Genomic DNA, 15,134 nt, shown 5'->3' with positions numbered 1-15,134 from the left:
CAGACCCTGTCTCAGAAAACAAAAAGAGCAAGAGAAGGACCTTGTTTTTAATCCTGACTTCAGCACTGACTCTGAGCACCCTTCAACAAATCTATACCTCACTGAGCCTGTTTTCTCATTCAAAGCTTGAATCGTTCAAATCGTGGCTCAGCCCCTCACTTGCTGTGTGACTTTGAACAGGTTTCTTAGCTTCTCTTCTTTGGTGTCCTCATGGGTGCAATAGGATTGATAATAGTTTTACCTTGTAGGTGGTTGTGAGGATCAAATGCATTAGTTATTGTAAAGGTTCTAGCACACAAGTACTATCCAAGTGTTTGATTTTATTACCACTGCTGCTGCGGATGTTACTGTTGATCACTACTTTTATTTTGATGAAGAGGAGAAGACACCTTTGGAGATGTTGTCCTGCTCTCCTAGAGTGCTAAAGTTTCAGAAATGTTTCCCAAGTCTCCCTGACTTACCCACTGCTCATGCAATGCCTCCGCCACAGGATCAGAGCTGTGCTCTGGAGAACACCCACATTCTCTGGGCGGTGACACCTCCACTCTCGCCTCCTTGTCTTTTCTCAATGATTTCCCCATCTTGTCTCCTTCCTTCCCACCTTCCACCAGTGCCTTGCTTCCCTTCCACCTGCTCCCAGGCCCACCTCTCTTCCATCCCAGTTCTTGGAAGGAGCAGTAGGTAGAAGGAGCTTCCCTTCCCCATCCCTTCTCTTACTTCCCCCCACCCCCACAATGCCAGCTCTTTACAATACGCAGAGGGACCTCAGTGAGGGCCATTTGAAAGCCTTCTGTAAAACCAGGAAACCATGGGGTGGGGTGAAGGGAAGTTAGAAAGAACTCAGGACTTATGAATGCATAATGCTGAACTTTTTGGAAATGGATGGGCCTGGTGCCAGTCCTCACTAGGGCTCCTAGATTGTATTCTCCTTACAAAAAGGCCATTATGAAAGTTCCGCATCTCCCGTGTGACAGGTTCAGAGCCATAAATAGCATGACGTCAGAGGGACCAGGAGAGGAATAGCTTTCCCAGCCATGTCCTCATTGTAAGGGCACTGGGACCCTGGAAGGAGGTCTAGGGGAAGGAGGGAGACACTTTGGAGAAACCCACAGCTGTTCTGCAAAAGAGGCCGATGAGCTTGCAAGGCATCAGCTAGAGTTGTCTGCACCACCACCACCCAAGGCCCCTGCCAAAACCGCAGAGTGCCTCCAAAGAGTCATTACACCCTCTTCCTCAAGACATTTAAGGGCTGATCACTTGGCTTATCCAGCCCCCATGTGACATCCTAGAAGAGCAGCACCTTCCACCTCTCTATCTCTGCATTTTCTTTTGGGATCATTTCTTTTCTACCAGCTAGGAGAGGTCATTTCTTATAGTTAGGAGATTGCAGTTAGTATAGGAGATCCCTATAGTTAGGGAGAAGTTAGGAGAGCTAGACTGGCATCCTACCTCTGTAATTACCGAACTGGTGGGAGTCCACACTCTCCTGTCTACAACATGAAGAGGTTGAAGTTAAAGATTGGTTAAAAAAGAAAAAAAAAAACAAGTCCCTTCCAGTTACAAAGGTTTTTCCTCCTGATGCTGGTTATAAGGAAGCATGTTACCATCTTCTCCACCAGAGCTGGCTTGACTGGACCCTGTGCTCATTCCCTTTGCACACTCATCAATATTTAAGGTAAACAGTAACCAGCTCTCTCTCTTCCCCCCACCTCAACACACACAGAGACCACACCCCTTGAGACCAGTGAAAATGTAGAAGTTTGGGTTCAAGCATATCCAGCGTTTCCTGGTAGCTCTGAAGACACTTGTCTGCATATTATTCACATGCATTCGAATGAGAATGCACGCTCCTTCACATACGCATATAGAAGACACCTTAAATTAACAAACACAGCTCCCCTAATAGTGGGTTACAGCTCAACACTCCAGAGCCCTGAAATAGGACAAAGAAAAATCTTGCTAGACCAATAGTCTCCCAAACTTTTGGGGTAGAGGAAAAAATATTAAAATTTCAATTCATATATACATTTTCTTAAGAGACAAGGTCCTGCCATGTTGCCCAGGCTGGAATGCGGTGACTATTCACAGGCGCAATCATAGCGCACTACAGCCTTGAACCCCTGGGGTCAGGTGATCCCCCTTCACCCTGCTGAGTAGTTGAGATGACAGGCACGTGCCACCACTCCCAGTTTCATATTTATTTTTTATCTCGTCCTTTTAAATTTCATGTTTCTTTTTTTTTTTTTTTTTTTGAGGCAGAGTCTCCCTGCCCAGGCTGGAGTGCAGTGGCCGGATCTCAGCTCACTGCAAGCTCCGCCTCCCGGATTTACGCCATTCTCCTGCCTCAGCCTCCCAAGTAGCTGGGACTACAGGCGCCCGCCACCTCGCCCGGCTAGTTTTTTGTATTTTTTAGTAGAGACGGGGTTTCATCGTGTTAGCCAGGATGGTCTCGATCTCCTGACCTCGTGATCCGCCCGTCTCGGCCTCCCAAAGTGCTGGGATTACAGGCTCGAGCCACCACGCCCGGCCTAAATTTCATATTTCTTATGTGAAGTTTATATCCTGCAATCCATATTAGTATGACAGGGTACATATGTAATTTATAAAAATCCATATAGTGGGGATCTAGGCTCAAAAAGATTTTGCAGATGGGATGCATGATTAAAAAGTTTAGAGCTTTCACTCTATACACCATCTTCCAGAGCTGGAGACAGTTGCAAGATTTTGGTCTGACCACAGCTAAAGACCAGGGAGGATCCTAGGTAACTCTCCTCCAAGGCCACCCTGGCCCACAGAACCTAAAGCTCTCTTGGGCACTGGTCACGCCCCTTGCCAATTCCTTTGTGCCTGCTTCTTCCCAGAGGTCCATTCTTGCTATGAGTTCCTATCAGTGAGGCTCCTTTTGGCCAAAAGCACATTAGTTCCAACCCAAGTAACCTGCTTTCTTTCCAGAACAGTTGGCCGTGCCCTTCAAGGCTTCTTCTATTGCAGAAGCACATGTTCCAATCAAGGGTGTGGGGGCTGAGGACAGAGCTTTGGTCCTTTCTAGATCTTCCTCCAAGATTTACTTACTGTAGTAAGTCTGACCAGATGTATTTGTTATTTAATTGAGAAAACATTACCTTGGTCTTTAAATATATAGATGAGTGATAGATAGATATAGATAGGTAGATCGACGAAAATAAAATAAAGAAAAAAATTGGTTTTCTGGAGAACTGTGAACAAAACAGCAAAATAACCTCCCTAGTTGGGCAGGAACCCAGAGATACAGGCTGCTAGGAGTGAAATAAGTATGCAGAAAGTAAGTCATTGTTTCACTGGTGCATTGAATGGCAACTAGCAACCCATTTGGGGTGAGCATGCCAGATACAGACGATGTCTTCCCCAAAGCACGGCAGAGAGGAACAAAAGGCTGGGCTACTCACCCACACATTGGTTGCCTTCATCCATCTGGTATCCAAAGCGGCATATGAGAGGCCTGGAGATCGTGGGATAGTTTGGAGCTGAGAGCGGTGGGGCAGCTGCTGGGTACGGACCTGAGTAGGGGGTCGAATAGGGGTTCGAGTAGGGCCCTCGGTACACGGGGTTTGTTCGGGGAATGCATAAATACCCGCCATTTTGGTTAACACACATCATGTCTCCTCGGCAGGCCTCGGGGATGGTCCGGCATTCATCGATATCTGGAAGGCACAGAAACGGCAAGCATTAGTGCCCCCCAACCAAACTGCGTTGTGTCCGGTGCATATTTAAGCAGAACTTGGCACCAGGCGTGGAGGAAGCACTCCCAAACACACTTCACCAGCATCTGCTCCTAAACACCTGGGGCGGCCCCAACTCATCGTGGGAAGGTACCTTTAAATGTTGGCTGAAGTGAATCAAAGTAACCAGTATCACCCAAACATCAGCCTTGCAAATACCACCATCATGATTTTGACCATATCTACAAAAACCTTGCTATAGTTTGAATGTCCCTCCAAAACTCTTGTTGAAACTTAATCCCCAGTGTTGCAATATTGAGTGGTGGGGCCTTTAAGAGGTGATTGGATCCTGAGGGCTGTACTCGCATGAATGGATTAACCTACTCACAGATTAATGGATTAATGGGTTATCTTGGAAATGAAACTGGTGGCTTTCTAAGAGGAGGAAGAGAGACCTGAGCTAGCAGCCCAGCCCCCTCACCATGTGATGGCTTCCATACTTCAGAACTCTGCAGAGAGCCCCCACCAGCAAGAAGGCCCTCACCAGGTGGAGACCCTCAACCTTGGACTTCTCAGCTTCCACAATTGTAAGAAATAAATTCCTCTTCTTTATAAATTACCCAGTTTTAGGTATTTAGGTATAAGCAACAGAGAACGGACTAAAACAAACCTGTATGATCGTTTGCACATCTCTTTCTTTAAATAAACCCATATTTGAAGCACAAATAAATGTATTTTTAAAATCTTACATGACCACAGCAAGTGAAAATTAGCATAAATAGAAGGTAACAGTAAAAATAAATATATACTATTAAAATAAAAAGTGTTTATCTGCAGGTGTACCATCTAATATGCAAGGACCCTCGTGTGCACATATTACACTCTGAAAATATTGGGATGGGCCAACAATTATCTCCACTTCTATTTCAAGTAACAGTGGTCAGAGGAGAAAGAGTCTCTTGCATCAGGAAAGACAAGGCTTAGGCTGGGCACAGTGGCTCACTCCTGTAATCCCAGCACTTTGGGAGGCTGAGGCAGATGCATCACCTGAGGTCAGGAGTTCAAAACCAGCCTCCTAACATGGTGAAATTCCATCTCTACTAAATACAAAAAATTAGAGGGGTGTGGTGGCGCATGCCTGTAATTCCAGCTACTTGGGAGGCTGAGGCAGAAGAATCACTTGAATCCAGGAGGCGGAGGTTGCAGCGAGCCAAGATTGCGCCACTGCACTCCAGCTTGGGCAACAAGAGGGAAAATGCTGTCTCAAAAAAAAAAAAAAGAAAGAAAGAAAAGAAAAAAGAAAAGGCTTGACTGAGAGCTAATTGCTTGTTAAGAAAGCAAAGCTTTGCTTTCTAGTCAGCTCTGTGCCAGCCAACAAAGCTCATTTCCAGCCAGGCTGGGCTCTGCTTGTTATGTCTGGAAGGGGAGAGGTGGACTCTCTAGAAAATCAGCCTTGCTAGGATACAGACAATGGGAGGCCTGAACTGTGGCTCCAGCAAGCAGCAGACATGATCCCATATACCGAGCCATCTCACCAGCCTTGGAGTCTGCTCTGTGCAGGGCTGGAGACTGGAGACCACACGCCTGCACCCGACAACTCACCCCCAGCATCTCATCTGAGAAACTCACACCCAGTCCTACCAGAGGAAGGAGCAATGGCAAGGTGCAGAATGCAACAGCCTGTTCTCCAGCTTGAAGCCTGAAGCCATTGTTGAAACTGGGGGGCCAGAAAAGAAGGCCACTGCTCCACTCTTCATTCCTCATCAAATCTTCAAATCAAAACACCTTACTTTAAAATCAAAATGTTAGCCCAGATTTCCCAGGACAGGGTTTATTCCTCACCTTTCATCAGTTTTTCAAACCATCTATCTCCCCTCTGGAGTATGCCTGACATGAGCTTGGAGAAGATAAATGATTTTGCCTAAAGTAAATATAATGTAAAAGCTAAATACTTCCCCTAAGATGGGAGAAGTAGGGCTGTCTTATTCCGTTCATATGCCCTATGCTCTGAGCATCCTTTCCACACCTGGTCCTTGTTAATGCTGTTCCTTCTACCTGGAATGGCATTTCTTAGGATCCTATTCGTCCTTCCATGCCCAATTCAAATTGACCTCCATTAATGCTTTTTTTTTTTTTTTTTTTTTTGAGACAGAGTCTCTTTCTGTTGCCCAGGCTGGAGTGCAGTGGTGCGATCGCAGCTCATTGCAACCTCTGCCTCCCAGGTTCAAACCATTCTCCTGCCTCAGCGTCCTGAGTAGCTGGGGCTACAAGCGCGTGCCACTACACCTGGCTAATTTTTTTGTATTTTTAGTAGAGACAGGGTTTCACCATGTTGGCCAGGCTGGTCTCGCACTCCTGACCTCAGGTGATCCACCTGACTCGGCCTCCCAAAGCGCTGGGATTACAGGTGTGAGCCACCGCACCTGGCCCCGTCAATGCTTATTGACTCTGGACATAAGATATCACTCTCTCCTCATCTTCCTCAGAGTCCATTGCAAAAGATGGCATGCTAAGAGAATGCCCCTCACAGACACTCCAAAATCTCCTCTTCCTAGTCCTCAGAACCTGTGACTATGTTGGGTTACATGGCAAAGGGGAATTAAGGTAGCAGCTGGAATTAAGCTCACTAAGCAGCTGACCTTGAGACGGGGAGGTTTTCCTGGATTTTCTGGGTGGGCCCGATATACTCACAGGAGTTCTTAAAAGTAGAAGAAGAAGAGGCTGATTGGTCAGAGAGATGCCACAACAGAAAAAGAAGAGATTCAAAGTGAGAAACACTTGACTTGCTGTGTTGGCTTTGAGGATGGAGGGAGGAGCTGCCAGCCAAAGAAAGCAGGAGGTTTCTGAAAGGTGGGAATTGCCCTCCACTGACAGTCAGCAAGGAAACAGAACTTCAGTCCTACAACCACAAGAAACTCAATTCTGCCAACAACCAGAAGGGAATAAAAGTCTCACTTAGAGCCTCCAGAAAAGCACAAGCCCTACTGACACCTTAATTCTATTCTGGTGGAGACTCAATTCAAACTTCTGACCTACTGAACTGTAAAATCATACACTGGTGTTGTTTAAGCCCCTAAGTTGGTGGTAATTTGTTGCGGCAGCCCTAGGAAACACCAATCCAATAGAAACCTTCAAGAGAACAGCAATCAATTCTTCCACCCCTCTCAGTGCTTAGCTCAAGGCCAGGCACAAAGAAGGTGATCAATAAAAGGGCACCATTGACTTCAGTCATTCCATGTCACTGTGTTCTTCCATGGGCATGGCTAATCACTGAACAACAGAGAAAGAAATAGCCCTGCAACTGGGCTGAATGCCTCCACCCCAATGAAGGATCCGCAGTGGCTCGTACCTAAACACTGTCCTGACTGGCGATCCAGGTCAAAGCCATTCGTGCACTGTGCCTGCAGGGAAGGAGAGAGGAGAAACAGGCAAAGTCATTTCACACCACAGAAGTCTTATTGCTGCAACACAGAAAGTTGGGGAAATGGAGCAAAAAAGAAAGGCCTCCAAAATACCAATACCTGTATTATAACCCCTATTTGTTCTTCTAAAATTTTTCCTTGTAATTATTTTACACTTAGAACTACTTTCTAAACTCCCCACACCAGGCCAGGTGCAGTGGTTCATGCATGTAATCCCAGCACTTTGGGAGGCTGAAGAGGGAAGATTTCTTGAGCCCAGGAGTTTGAGACCAGCCTCAAGACCCCATCTCTGTGTTTTTAGAAAAACTTTATTAAAAAAATAAACTCCCTGCACCATTGCTTCATAGCTCTTATTTTAGCAGACAGTTTTCAGGTTTTTTAATGCTCTAGTTATGAAGAGCAAGAGGAATCACATCTGCTGAGCCTAATGTGGCATGCTCCCTGTTCATCCCCTTTCTGGGAATGAATGAGACTGCTTTTAAGGGCGATGACTCTTTAGGTGCGACGTCACCTTCAAAGTGCTGAATATGAGTTATTTGCCCCCATGAAACCCTCTACCTGATTTTGCTGTCTGTACATAAATAAAAGCTACACAGAAAAGTTGAATTGAGTAAATTTCTCCATTTCAGCCTCAGCAAATCAATGACACAAAGATGCTTCCAGAAAGAGATAGACCTCAACAATCCCAATCCCAGAGGGTTGTAGCTTTTACATACAACTTGAGGTACAAGTTTATGTACTTAAAAAAAAAAAAAGTGTTGGGTGGGCTGTTCGGGAAGATCCCGGGGCCTGACATTTTCTAGGAGCTCCCATCCCTGGCCTTTTCTACAGTTTCGGAAGTTGATTTGCAGAGATGATGGATTTGGCCTGCACTCCCAGGAGAGGGTTCAGGGGTCCCAGGGAGTTGGGGCAAAGGAAGTGGAGCAGACGAGCCAGGAAGCTGTGCGGGGAAGCTGGGAGGCCAGGAGACCCAGGTTCCAGTCCTGGCTGTCAAGGACTGGCCTAGGTTCAAGTCTGCTGGACCAGGGCACGGCTTCAAATTCTCACTCTAGCCCCTACTCTCTGTGTAACTTTTCTATGCCTCAGTTTCCCCATCTGTAAAATGGGGGGTATGTACATAGTTCAAAATGGTGGTAAGGACGATGTATGTTAATCTATATAAAGTGCCTAAAGTGCAGTAAACACAACCCTGACTCGCTGCCCTCAGGGCCTACCTGTCTTCCTGTGTATGCCATGAGGCCGCCTTAGAAAACCCCAAGGTCTACAATTCTTTGTTACTCTTCCCAAGATCCTTCCCATTGCCAGTGACCTGAATATGCTTCAAAATTCTTAACATGAAGAGAGAAAATGCTCCCCTACCTGCCTGCAGCCCTCAGCCTGCTCAGAGACAGGGCTTCTCTCATTTCTTTCCCGAGCCAGAGACACAGAGAGGCCACTCGGAGTTTTCAGGAGGGATCTGCCCACATTTCAGGGCTGACACACAGGGGTCCATCTCTCTGGTTGCTTCAAATACAGTCCAGGATGCTGCAAGCTTCTTCCAGAACCCCTAAGGCCCTGAGCCTGGCCTTGCCCACCCGCTTCTTACTCCTCTGAGGGGTTTCGGCCCAGCGATGGGCCCTCCTAGGTTTGGAGCCGAATTATTTAGCACTGCATGCTGGGATGTTTGAGTAACCCGCACTTCCTCTCCCACCTCCTCCAAGAGGGGTGTGTCTGTGGCAACGCATGCAGACCCGTGGGGGTCCTCAGGTGCCACTGCCCAGAAACACTAGAGCATATTGTACTTTTCAACATTGAAGGTAGGTTGAGGCCTGCTGTGAGGGGCACAAATGAGGCCATGCAATCTGATTAAAAATGTATGCTGGGCTTAACACCTAGGTGATGAGTAGATGGGTGCAGCAAACCACCATGGCCCACATTTACTTATGTAACAAACCTGCACATCCTGCACATGTACCCCAGAACTTATCATAAAATAAAATAAAAAAGAGTCTTGGACTGGGAGTCAGGAAACCGAGTACCAGCCCCAGCCTTGTCACTTACAAGTCATGCCACCTGGGCCAAGTCTCACTTTCTCTGAGCTTCCACTGTGAACCTCTGAGAATGAAGAGCTCAAATGAGGTCAACTGTAAAGCTGCTCCCACCTCCAGAACCCTAGGGTTCCATAACACAAGGCTGGACTCCCTCACCCTGGTTTTTAATACACTTGTAGATATTTTTTAAAAATAAAAATCTTACCTGTGCATTCCCAGGGCTTGGAAGACAGAGAGCCAGAATGGTAACAGTGAGTATCCTGTGGAGGTGAAAAGTCGAATATAAATGCCCGAGGCAGATTCAGGTCTAGGGGAGTGTGGGTTGCATGTGGCCTGTGACGTGTAACAGAGATACCACCTTGGGCTTGTATGGGGTGGGGTGTGCTCCAGGGAGGTCATGGTGATTCCAGACACCCCAACTACCCAAGCAGAACCACACCTCTTCTACTTGCCTCCTACATTGGGATAATATGTTAGATCACACTTTTTAATAAAGGGTTTGGCTGCTTCAAAAAAAAAAAAAAAAAGGCTAAGGTCAGGTGCAGTGGCTTACACTTGTAATCCCAGCACTTTGGGAGGCTGAGGCAGGAGGATTGCTTGAACTCAGGAGTTTGAGACAAGCCTAGGCAACATGGTTAGACCCCATTTCTACAAAATTAAAAAAAAAATTAACTGGGCGTGATGGCATGCACCTAAAGTCCCAGCTACTCAGGAGGCTGAGGTGGGGAGGATCACCTGAGCCCAGGGGGTTTGAGGCTGCAGTGAGCTGAGATTATACCACTACGCTCCAGCCTGGGTGACAGAGCGAAACTTTGTCTTCCCCCCACCACAAAAAAAAGCTAAAACCTCCCACTATAGTATTAACCAATTCCTTGGTCTTTATTCTTTTTTTTTTTTGAGACGGAGTCTCGCTCTGTCGCCCAGGCTGGAGTGCAGTGGCGCGATCTCGGCTCACTGCAAGCTCCGCCTCCTGGGTTCACGCAGTTCTCCTGCCTCAGCCTCCCTAGTAGCTGGGACTACAGGCACCCGCCACCACGCCCAGCTAGTTTTTTGCATTTTTTTTTAGTAGAGACGGGGTTTCACCGTGTTAGCCAGGATGGTCTTGATTTCCTGACCTCGTGATCCGTCCGTCTCGGCCTCCCAAAGCGCTGGGATTATAGGCTTGAGCCACCACGGCTGGCCTGGTCTTTATTCTTTATGCGAGATGTGCTTGACTTTTGAACATCTTTATGCTGAAATGATTACAGAGTGAATAAGCCATCATCGTGCCCCCAAACAATGAAAGGAAAAGAAAGTGAGAACATGAGGCACTTTGAGTGGCACCAAAGAAAGGTGTCATAGGAAGTCACTTAAGCAGGGCATTGAGTCCACATGCGTGAAAATCCCCCGTCAGTGGATGGGTTGGGGTGGCCCAGTCCCCTAAAGAGTGTGGCCTGCGGGAACCACTGCCAGCAAGTCCTGATGGAGGAAAGGACTCGGGGAACCTGTGCAGCCCGGGGAAAATGAAATCCACAGGAAAATAGGAGGAGGAGTTACAAATCCAGGGCTCAGCTCTGCTATGTGCAAGCCAGTGATGCTCTGGGAGCCTGCAACTCTGCCCTTCGCCACGCACAGGCTTTAATCCAGTAAGATTGTGGTCAGCAAGATTGCTTTAAAAATAAAAAATCTGGCCAGGTACGGTGGCTCTCGCCTGTAATCCCAGCACTTTGGGAGGCTGAGGCAGGACGATCACCTGAGGTCAGGAGTTCGAGACCAGCCTGGCCAACATGGTGAAACCTTGTCTCTCTACTAAAAATACAAAAATTTGCCAGGCATGGTGGCACATGCTCTGAGACAGAGTGAGACTCTGCTCAAAAAATAAAAATAAAATAAAAATACAAAATCTCTACTACTTCACACTCATGAGGCTATTAAAAAATGGAAAAGAGCAAGCGTTAGGGAGGATACGGAGAAAGTGAAACCCTTGTGCACTGTTGGTGTAAATATGGTACAGTCTCTATGGAAAACAGTAGGATGACTCCCAAAACACTAAACATAGAATTTCCATGTGATCCAGCCATTCTACTTCTAGGTATAGACCCTCAAAAATTTAAAGCAGGGACTTGAACAGGTATTTGTAAACCTGTGTCCATAGCAGCATTATTCACAATAGCCTAAAGGTGGACACAGTCCTTCGATGGATATGTGGATAAACAAATTGTAGTCTGTACATACAAGGGAATATTATTCAGTCTTAAAAAGGAAGGAAATTCTGACATATGCTACAATATGAATGAACCCTGAGGGCATTATGTTAAGTGAAAAAAGCCACTCACAAAAAAGACAAAGGCTGCTTGGGTCCACTTATACGACGCACCTAGTGTAGTCAAAATTACAGAGACAACAAGTGGAATGGTGGTAACCAGGGGCTAGTGGGAGGGGAAGATGGGGAATTGTTGTTTAATAGTTACAGAGATTCAGTCGTGCAAGGTGAAGAGTTCTGGAGATTGCACAGCAATGTCAATGCATTTAACACTACTGAACTAGACTTTTCAAAATGGTTATGGTAGAAAAAAATACCAAATCAGGCCGGGCACAGTGGCTCATGCCTCTAATGCCAGCACTTTGGGAGACCGAGGTGGGTGGATCACCTGAGGTCAGAAGTTTGAGACCAGCCTGGGCAACATGGTGAAACCCCATCTCTACTAAAAATACAAAAATTAGCCGACCATGGTGGCAGGTGGCTGTAGTCCCAGCTACTCGGGAGGCCAAGAAGAAGAATCACCTGAACCCAGGAGGCAGAAGTTGCAATGAGCCGAGATTTCACCACTGCACTTCAGCCTGGGAGACAGTGAGACTCTATCTCAAAAATAAAAATAAAAATAAATAAAATAAAATCTATGCAAAAACAGAGCTTTATCTAGTACTATTATTCAGTTCAACAGCGGTTTATCCAAGCAACTACTGCTTGTGGGTGTGGATGCTAGACAGAGGAGCTACAGAAACAACCAGTATCCTTGAGAACCAGTTGGAGAGCCACAACAATGTCTATACACCTTGGCAAGGGCATGGAAAGAAATACCTACTGGGTGCCATAACAACCAGGCTGTGGGTAGTGACAAGACTTCCTGGAGAAGGTGATCTTGAAGGCTTCTTCAATACAGCAGTGAACCTGGGGACATGGCTGAATTCTGTGGCCCGTTACTACAAACGTGCACTTCAACAACATAATCCCTCCCTTTCAGGACACATGGCTCATCTGGATCAGCAACCCTGGGTATTAGAGGACCTGGAATTAAGGTTACATCCAGAGGGAATAGGGCCCTGATGTGATCTTAGGAGATGCAAGGCCATTTCCTTTATCTAGTCCCCAATCCAAAAAATAAGGACGCTGAGAGTGCACGAGTTTTCATCTAAGTGCCTGGGTGAGCCAGATTCTAGAACACTGGAGACAGCTCTGACCTTATAAAGTGAAGAGCCAAATCCCAGGGCTTTTTGATATTTGCCATGGCCAGATTTATATCTGGAAGGAATGAAAGAACAATAACAAATTTATTTTCCAGTCTGTATATTATGAATTTCAATGTTTTCCTGTTTCTTCACATGAAGTTTCCTTTCAGTTGGTTATAAAACCCTGTCTCGTTTATGTTGGAGACAGAACAGGCTGACTGCAACACAGTGGACTTCAAGAGCTAGTGGCAAAGGCATGCTAACCCCATTTTTCCCCTTACTCCCCACAGCCCCATTCCATTTGGCTAGAGGCAGCCCCGGGACAGGTCTTGCCTCAAGCCCAGCCTCCTGGAAGAGCTACAGCTGAGTCCTGGGGGCCAAACAGGTTCCAGGCTAATAGGATTTTCCTAAAATGAAAGAATACCCAAGCACTTACTGCCTCACAGCATCATGAATAGCTGCACCTTGTGATTAAAAAAAAAAAAAAAAAAAGACCTAGAAACTCCAAAAACGAACTAACTATAAGAACAGCTGGGGGAGGCAGGTTGGTGCTCATAACTGGTCCTGGGAACTTTCTAAAGCAGGTGGGTTCGCCCGTTTTGTGCCTCAGCCTAAATCACAAGGAAAGCCGGAGAGACCAACCAAATACCAGGACTGCCGGTCACAGATGTGCTGGTCCCCGATCCAGGATGACATTGTTACAGCTTAGTTTTCAGCACACACACACACACAACCCACAGACACGTACACGCACTCATAAGGTTAATTTGTTCAAAGCAGTATATTTTCAAGAACTCGCTGAATAAAGACTGTGGGTGTCATCTAGGTAAAGTTCTCCAAGACTTAAGGATTACTTAACTGGAATTGCAATTTCCTTAAAGAATAGCAAAACATTAGCTTACATGTATCTCTGTCTGCAGTTCCCACTTCTCATTGGCTTGAAACTTCTGTGAGAATCCCACACAGACATAGAGCAAATCCGGCCCCGCGATGTTTAGCTGGCCCGTCTGCTTGTCTATCAGCCGATGCGGCACAGTACTTGCTAGTGAACTAGTAATTGGCCTCCCGAAATTTAAAAAATATATACACGAATCCCTTAAAACGACAAAGTTGCTGCCCTTTCCAAAAAAGAAAGAGGAATGAAGCGCTGAGAATTTCGCAGCCCTCTCTGATGCTGACTTTTGAAACTGTATTAGAAAATACCCACTCCCAGAAGAACCCTTCAAGATGGAAATTACAGAGGCGCAGCTTTTTATAATTAACAATATCATTGCATCACTAGCTCATGCCTTTTCCAGTATCCTGACACCGCCTGAATCACAGCCATAACCAGTTTCCACCCATCGGATTTTTAGCAAGGTTTCCAGACCCTGGAGAAAGAAAAGTCCAGCGCCGAGAACCCACCTTTTTATTCCTGGCATGTCCAAGACGCGCGAGGAGGAGATGCGAAGGCGACAAGAAAGCTCGCGGGCGGGACCCCCGGAGGAGCTCGGGCACGTCGGCCTCCTCTGGGCCCTCGGGGCTCGCGGGTGTTTTATTCCAGAGGGGCCGAGCGAGTCGTGGAGAGGACACGGGGAGAGCGCCAGGGTCCTCCGAGCCACTGCAGAGCCCGCAGCGCAAGCACCTGGTTTTGCTTAGCCCTCTTCAGTAATTCAGCATTAAACCAATTGGAGGAGGAATGTTAAAAATGAACACTTCATTTTCTAAGTATGTTAAACAATGCAAATGGGGCCTCCGTCTGGACACAGCTGGTTCAGATTACAGCGCTCACCAACTGGCTAGACTCCTCACAACAATCTTGGGGCGTCTGCCAGGGCCCAGTGCTCGGCGCTGGGAGGAGAGCCCTTCCCCGGCCGGGCTCGGCTGCGAGCGCCCGGGCAGGAGGCGAGGGGCGGGCGCGCGCAGGGGTGCGGGGGGCTGGGAGGGCCCGGGCCCCTTGACCTTCCCACCCAGGGGCGGGGCGGGTCTGGCAGCGCGGCCCGGCGGGGAGGGGCGTGCACGCCCGCGCTGCGTGGCACGGGGACCCGCGGGAACGTTGTCGCCTCCGGAAGGAAAGGGACTTGAACTCACGACCCACGCAGCTCCAGGGACTAGAAACTCACGATCGATTGGGAAACCAGAACCTACGAAGCAGAGGCTTGGGGCGAGCCACGGGAGAGTCGCGATCTTCCCGAAGAAGGGGTGGGGAGCAGCGGGGTAGGGAGGAGGAGGAGGATGGAATCCCGCGGGTGCGAATTCCAGACTTCAGCTTGTGCAATGCAAGTCTTAGTTAGGACGCTCTTCTCTCCCTGCCCTCATCTCCCGATTCTCCCTGGCATTTTCTCGCTTTGCTGGAAAAGTGCGCCCTGGCTCGAAAGTGATTTTAACAAGTTAAACGGTGATTTGAAGAAGGGACAGTCTGGAAAAGCAGAATGGTGGAAACAGCACATAAGACATGCTAAGTCCTTTGCGTTCATTCTAGTGGAGGCTTCAACCGATTTCTTTTTCCTGTTTTGTTTGCTTTTTGTTTTTTCTTTTAAGCCATTGGAGAACTTTGGTCAATGAAATCTTACAGA

The 15,134-nt window shown here is 47.3% G+C and overlaps 1 protein-coding gene and 1 long non-coding RNA gene across 2 annotated transcripts in view; one reads left to right on the top strand and one right to left on the bottom strand.

Annotated features, from left to right (window-relative positions):
* Positions 1 to 4,380, top strand: part of LOC111538227 — a 101,528-nt gene extending 97,148 nt beyond the window's left edge. The window contains exon 6 of the long non-coding RNA XR_002730268.1: positions 3,650 to 4,380. This is a non-coding gene — a long non-coding RNA (uncharacterized LOC111538227). The remainder of the gene's footprint in view (positions 1 to 3,649) is intronic.
* FBLN5 (fibulin 5) overlaps positions 1 to 14,473 on the bottom strand; it is a 78,466-nt gene extending 63,993 nt beyond the window's left edge. Inside the window, exons 1-4 of the mRNA XM_023205483.1 lie at positions 13,984 to 14,473; positions 9,356 to 9,410; positions 7,048 to 7,099; positions 3,426 to 3,680 (exon numbers count right to left, since the gene is read on the bottom strand). Of these exons, the coding sequence (XP_023061251.1) occupies positions 3,426 to 3,680; positions 7,048 to 7,099; positions 9,356 to 9,410; positions 13,984 to 14,000 (379 nt within the window). The 5' untranslated portion in view covers positions 14,001 to 14,473. The remainder of the gene's footprint in view (positions 1 to 3,425; positions 3,681 to 7,047; positions 7,100 to 9,355; positions 9,411 to 13,983) is intronic.
* Between the last annotated feature and the right edge of the window lie 661 nt (positions 14,474 to 15,134).

This window comes from Piliocolobus tephrosceles, chromosome 6 (assembly GCF_002776525.5).
Source record: "Piliocolobus tephrosceles isolate RC106 chromosome 6, ASM277652v3, whole genome shotgun sequence".
Lineage (NCBI taxonomy): Eukaryota > Metazoa > Chordata > Mammalia > Primates > Cercopithecidae > Piliocolobus > Piliocolobus tephrosceles.
The sequence above is the reverse complement of the archived record's forward strand: the minus strand, read 5'-3'. Positions and strand labels throughout refer to the sequence as shown.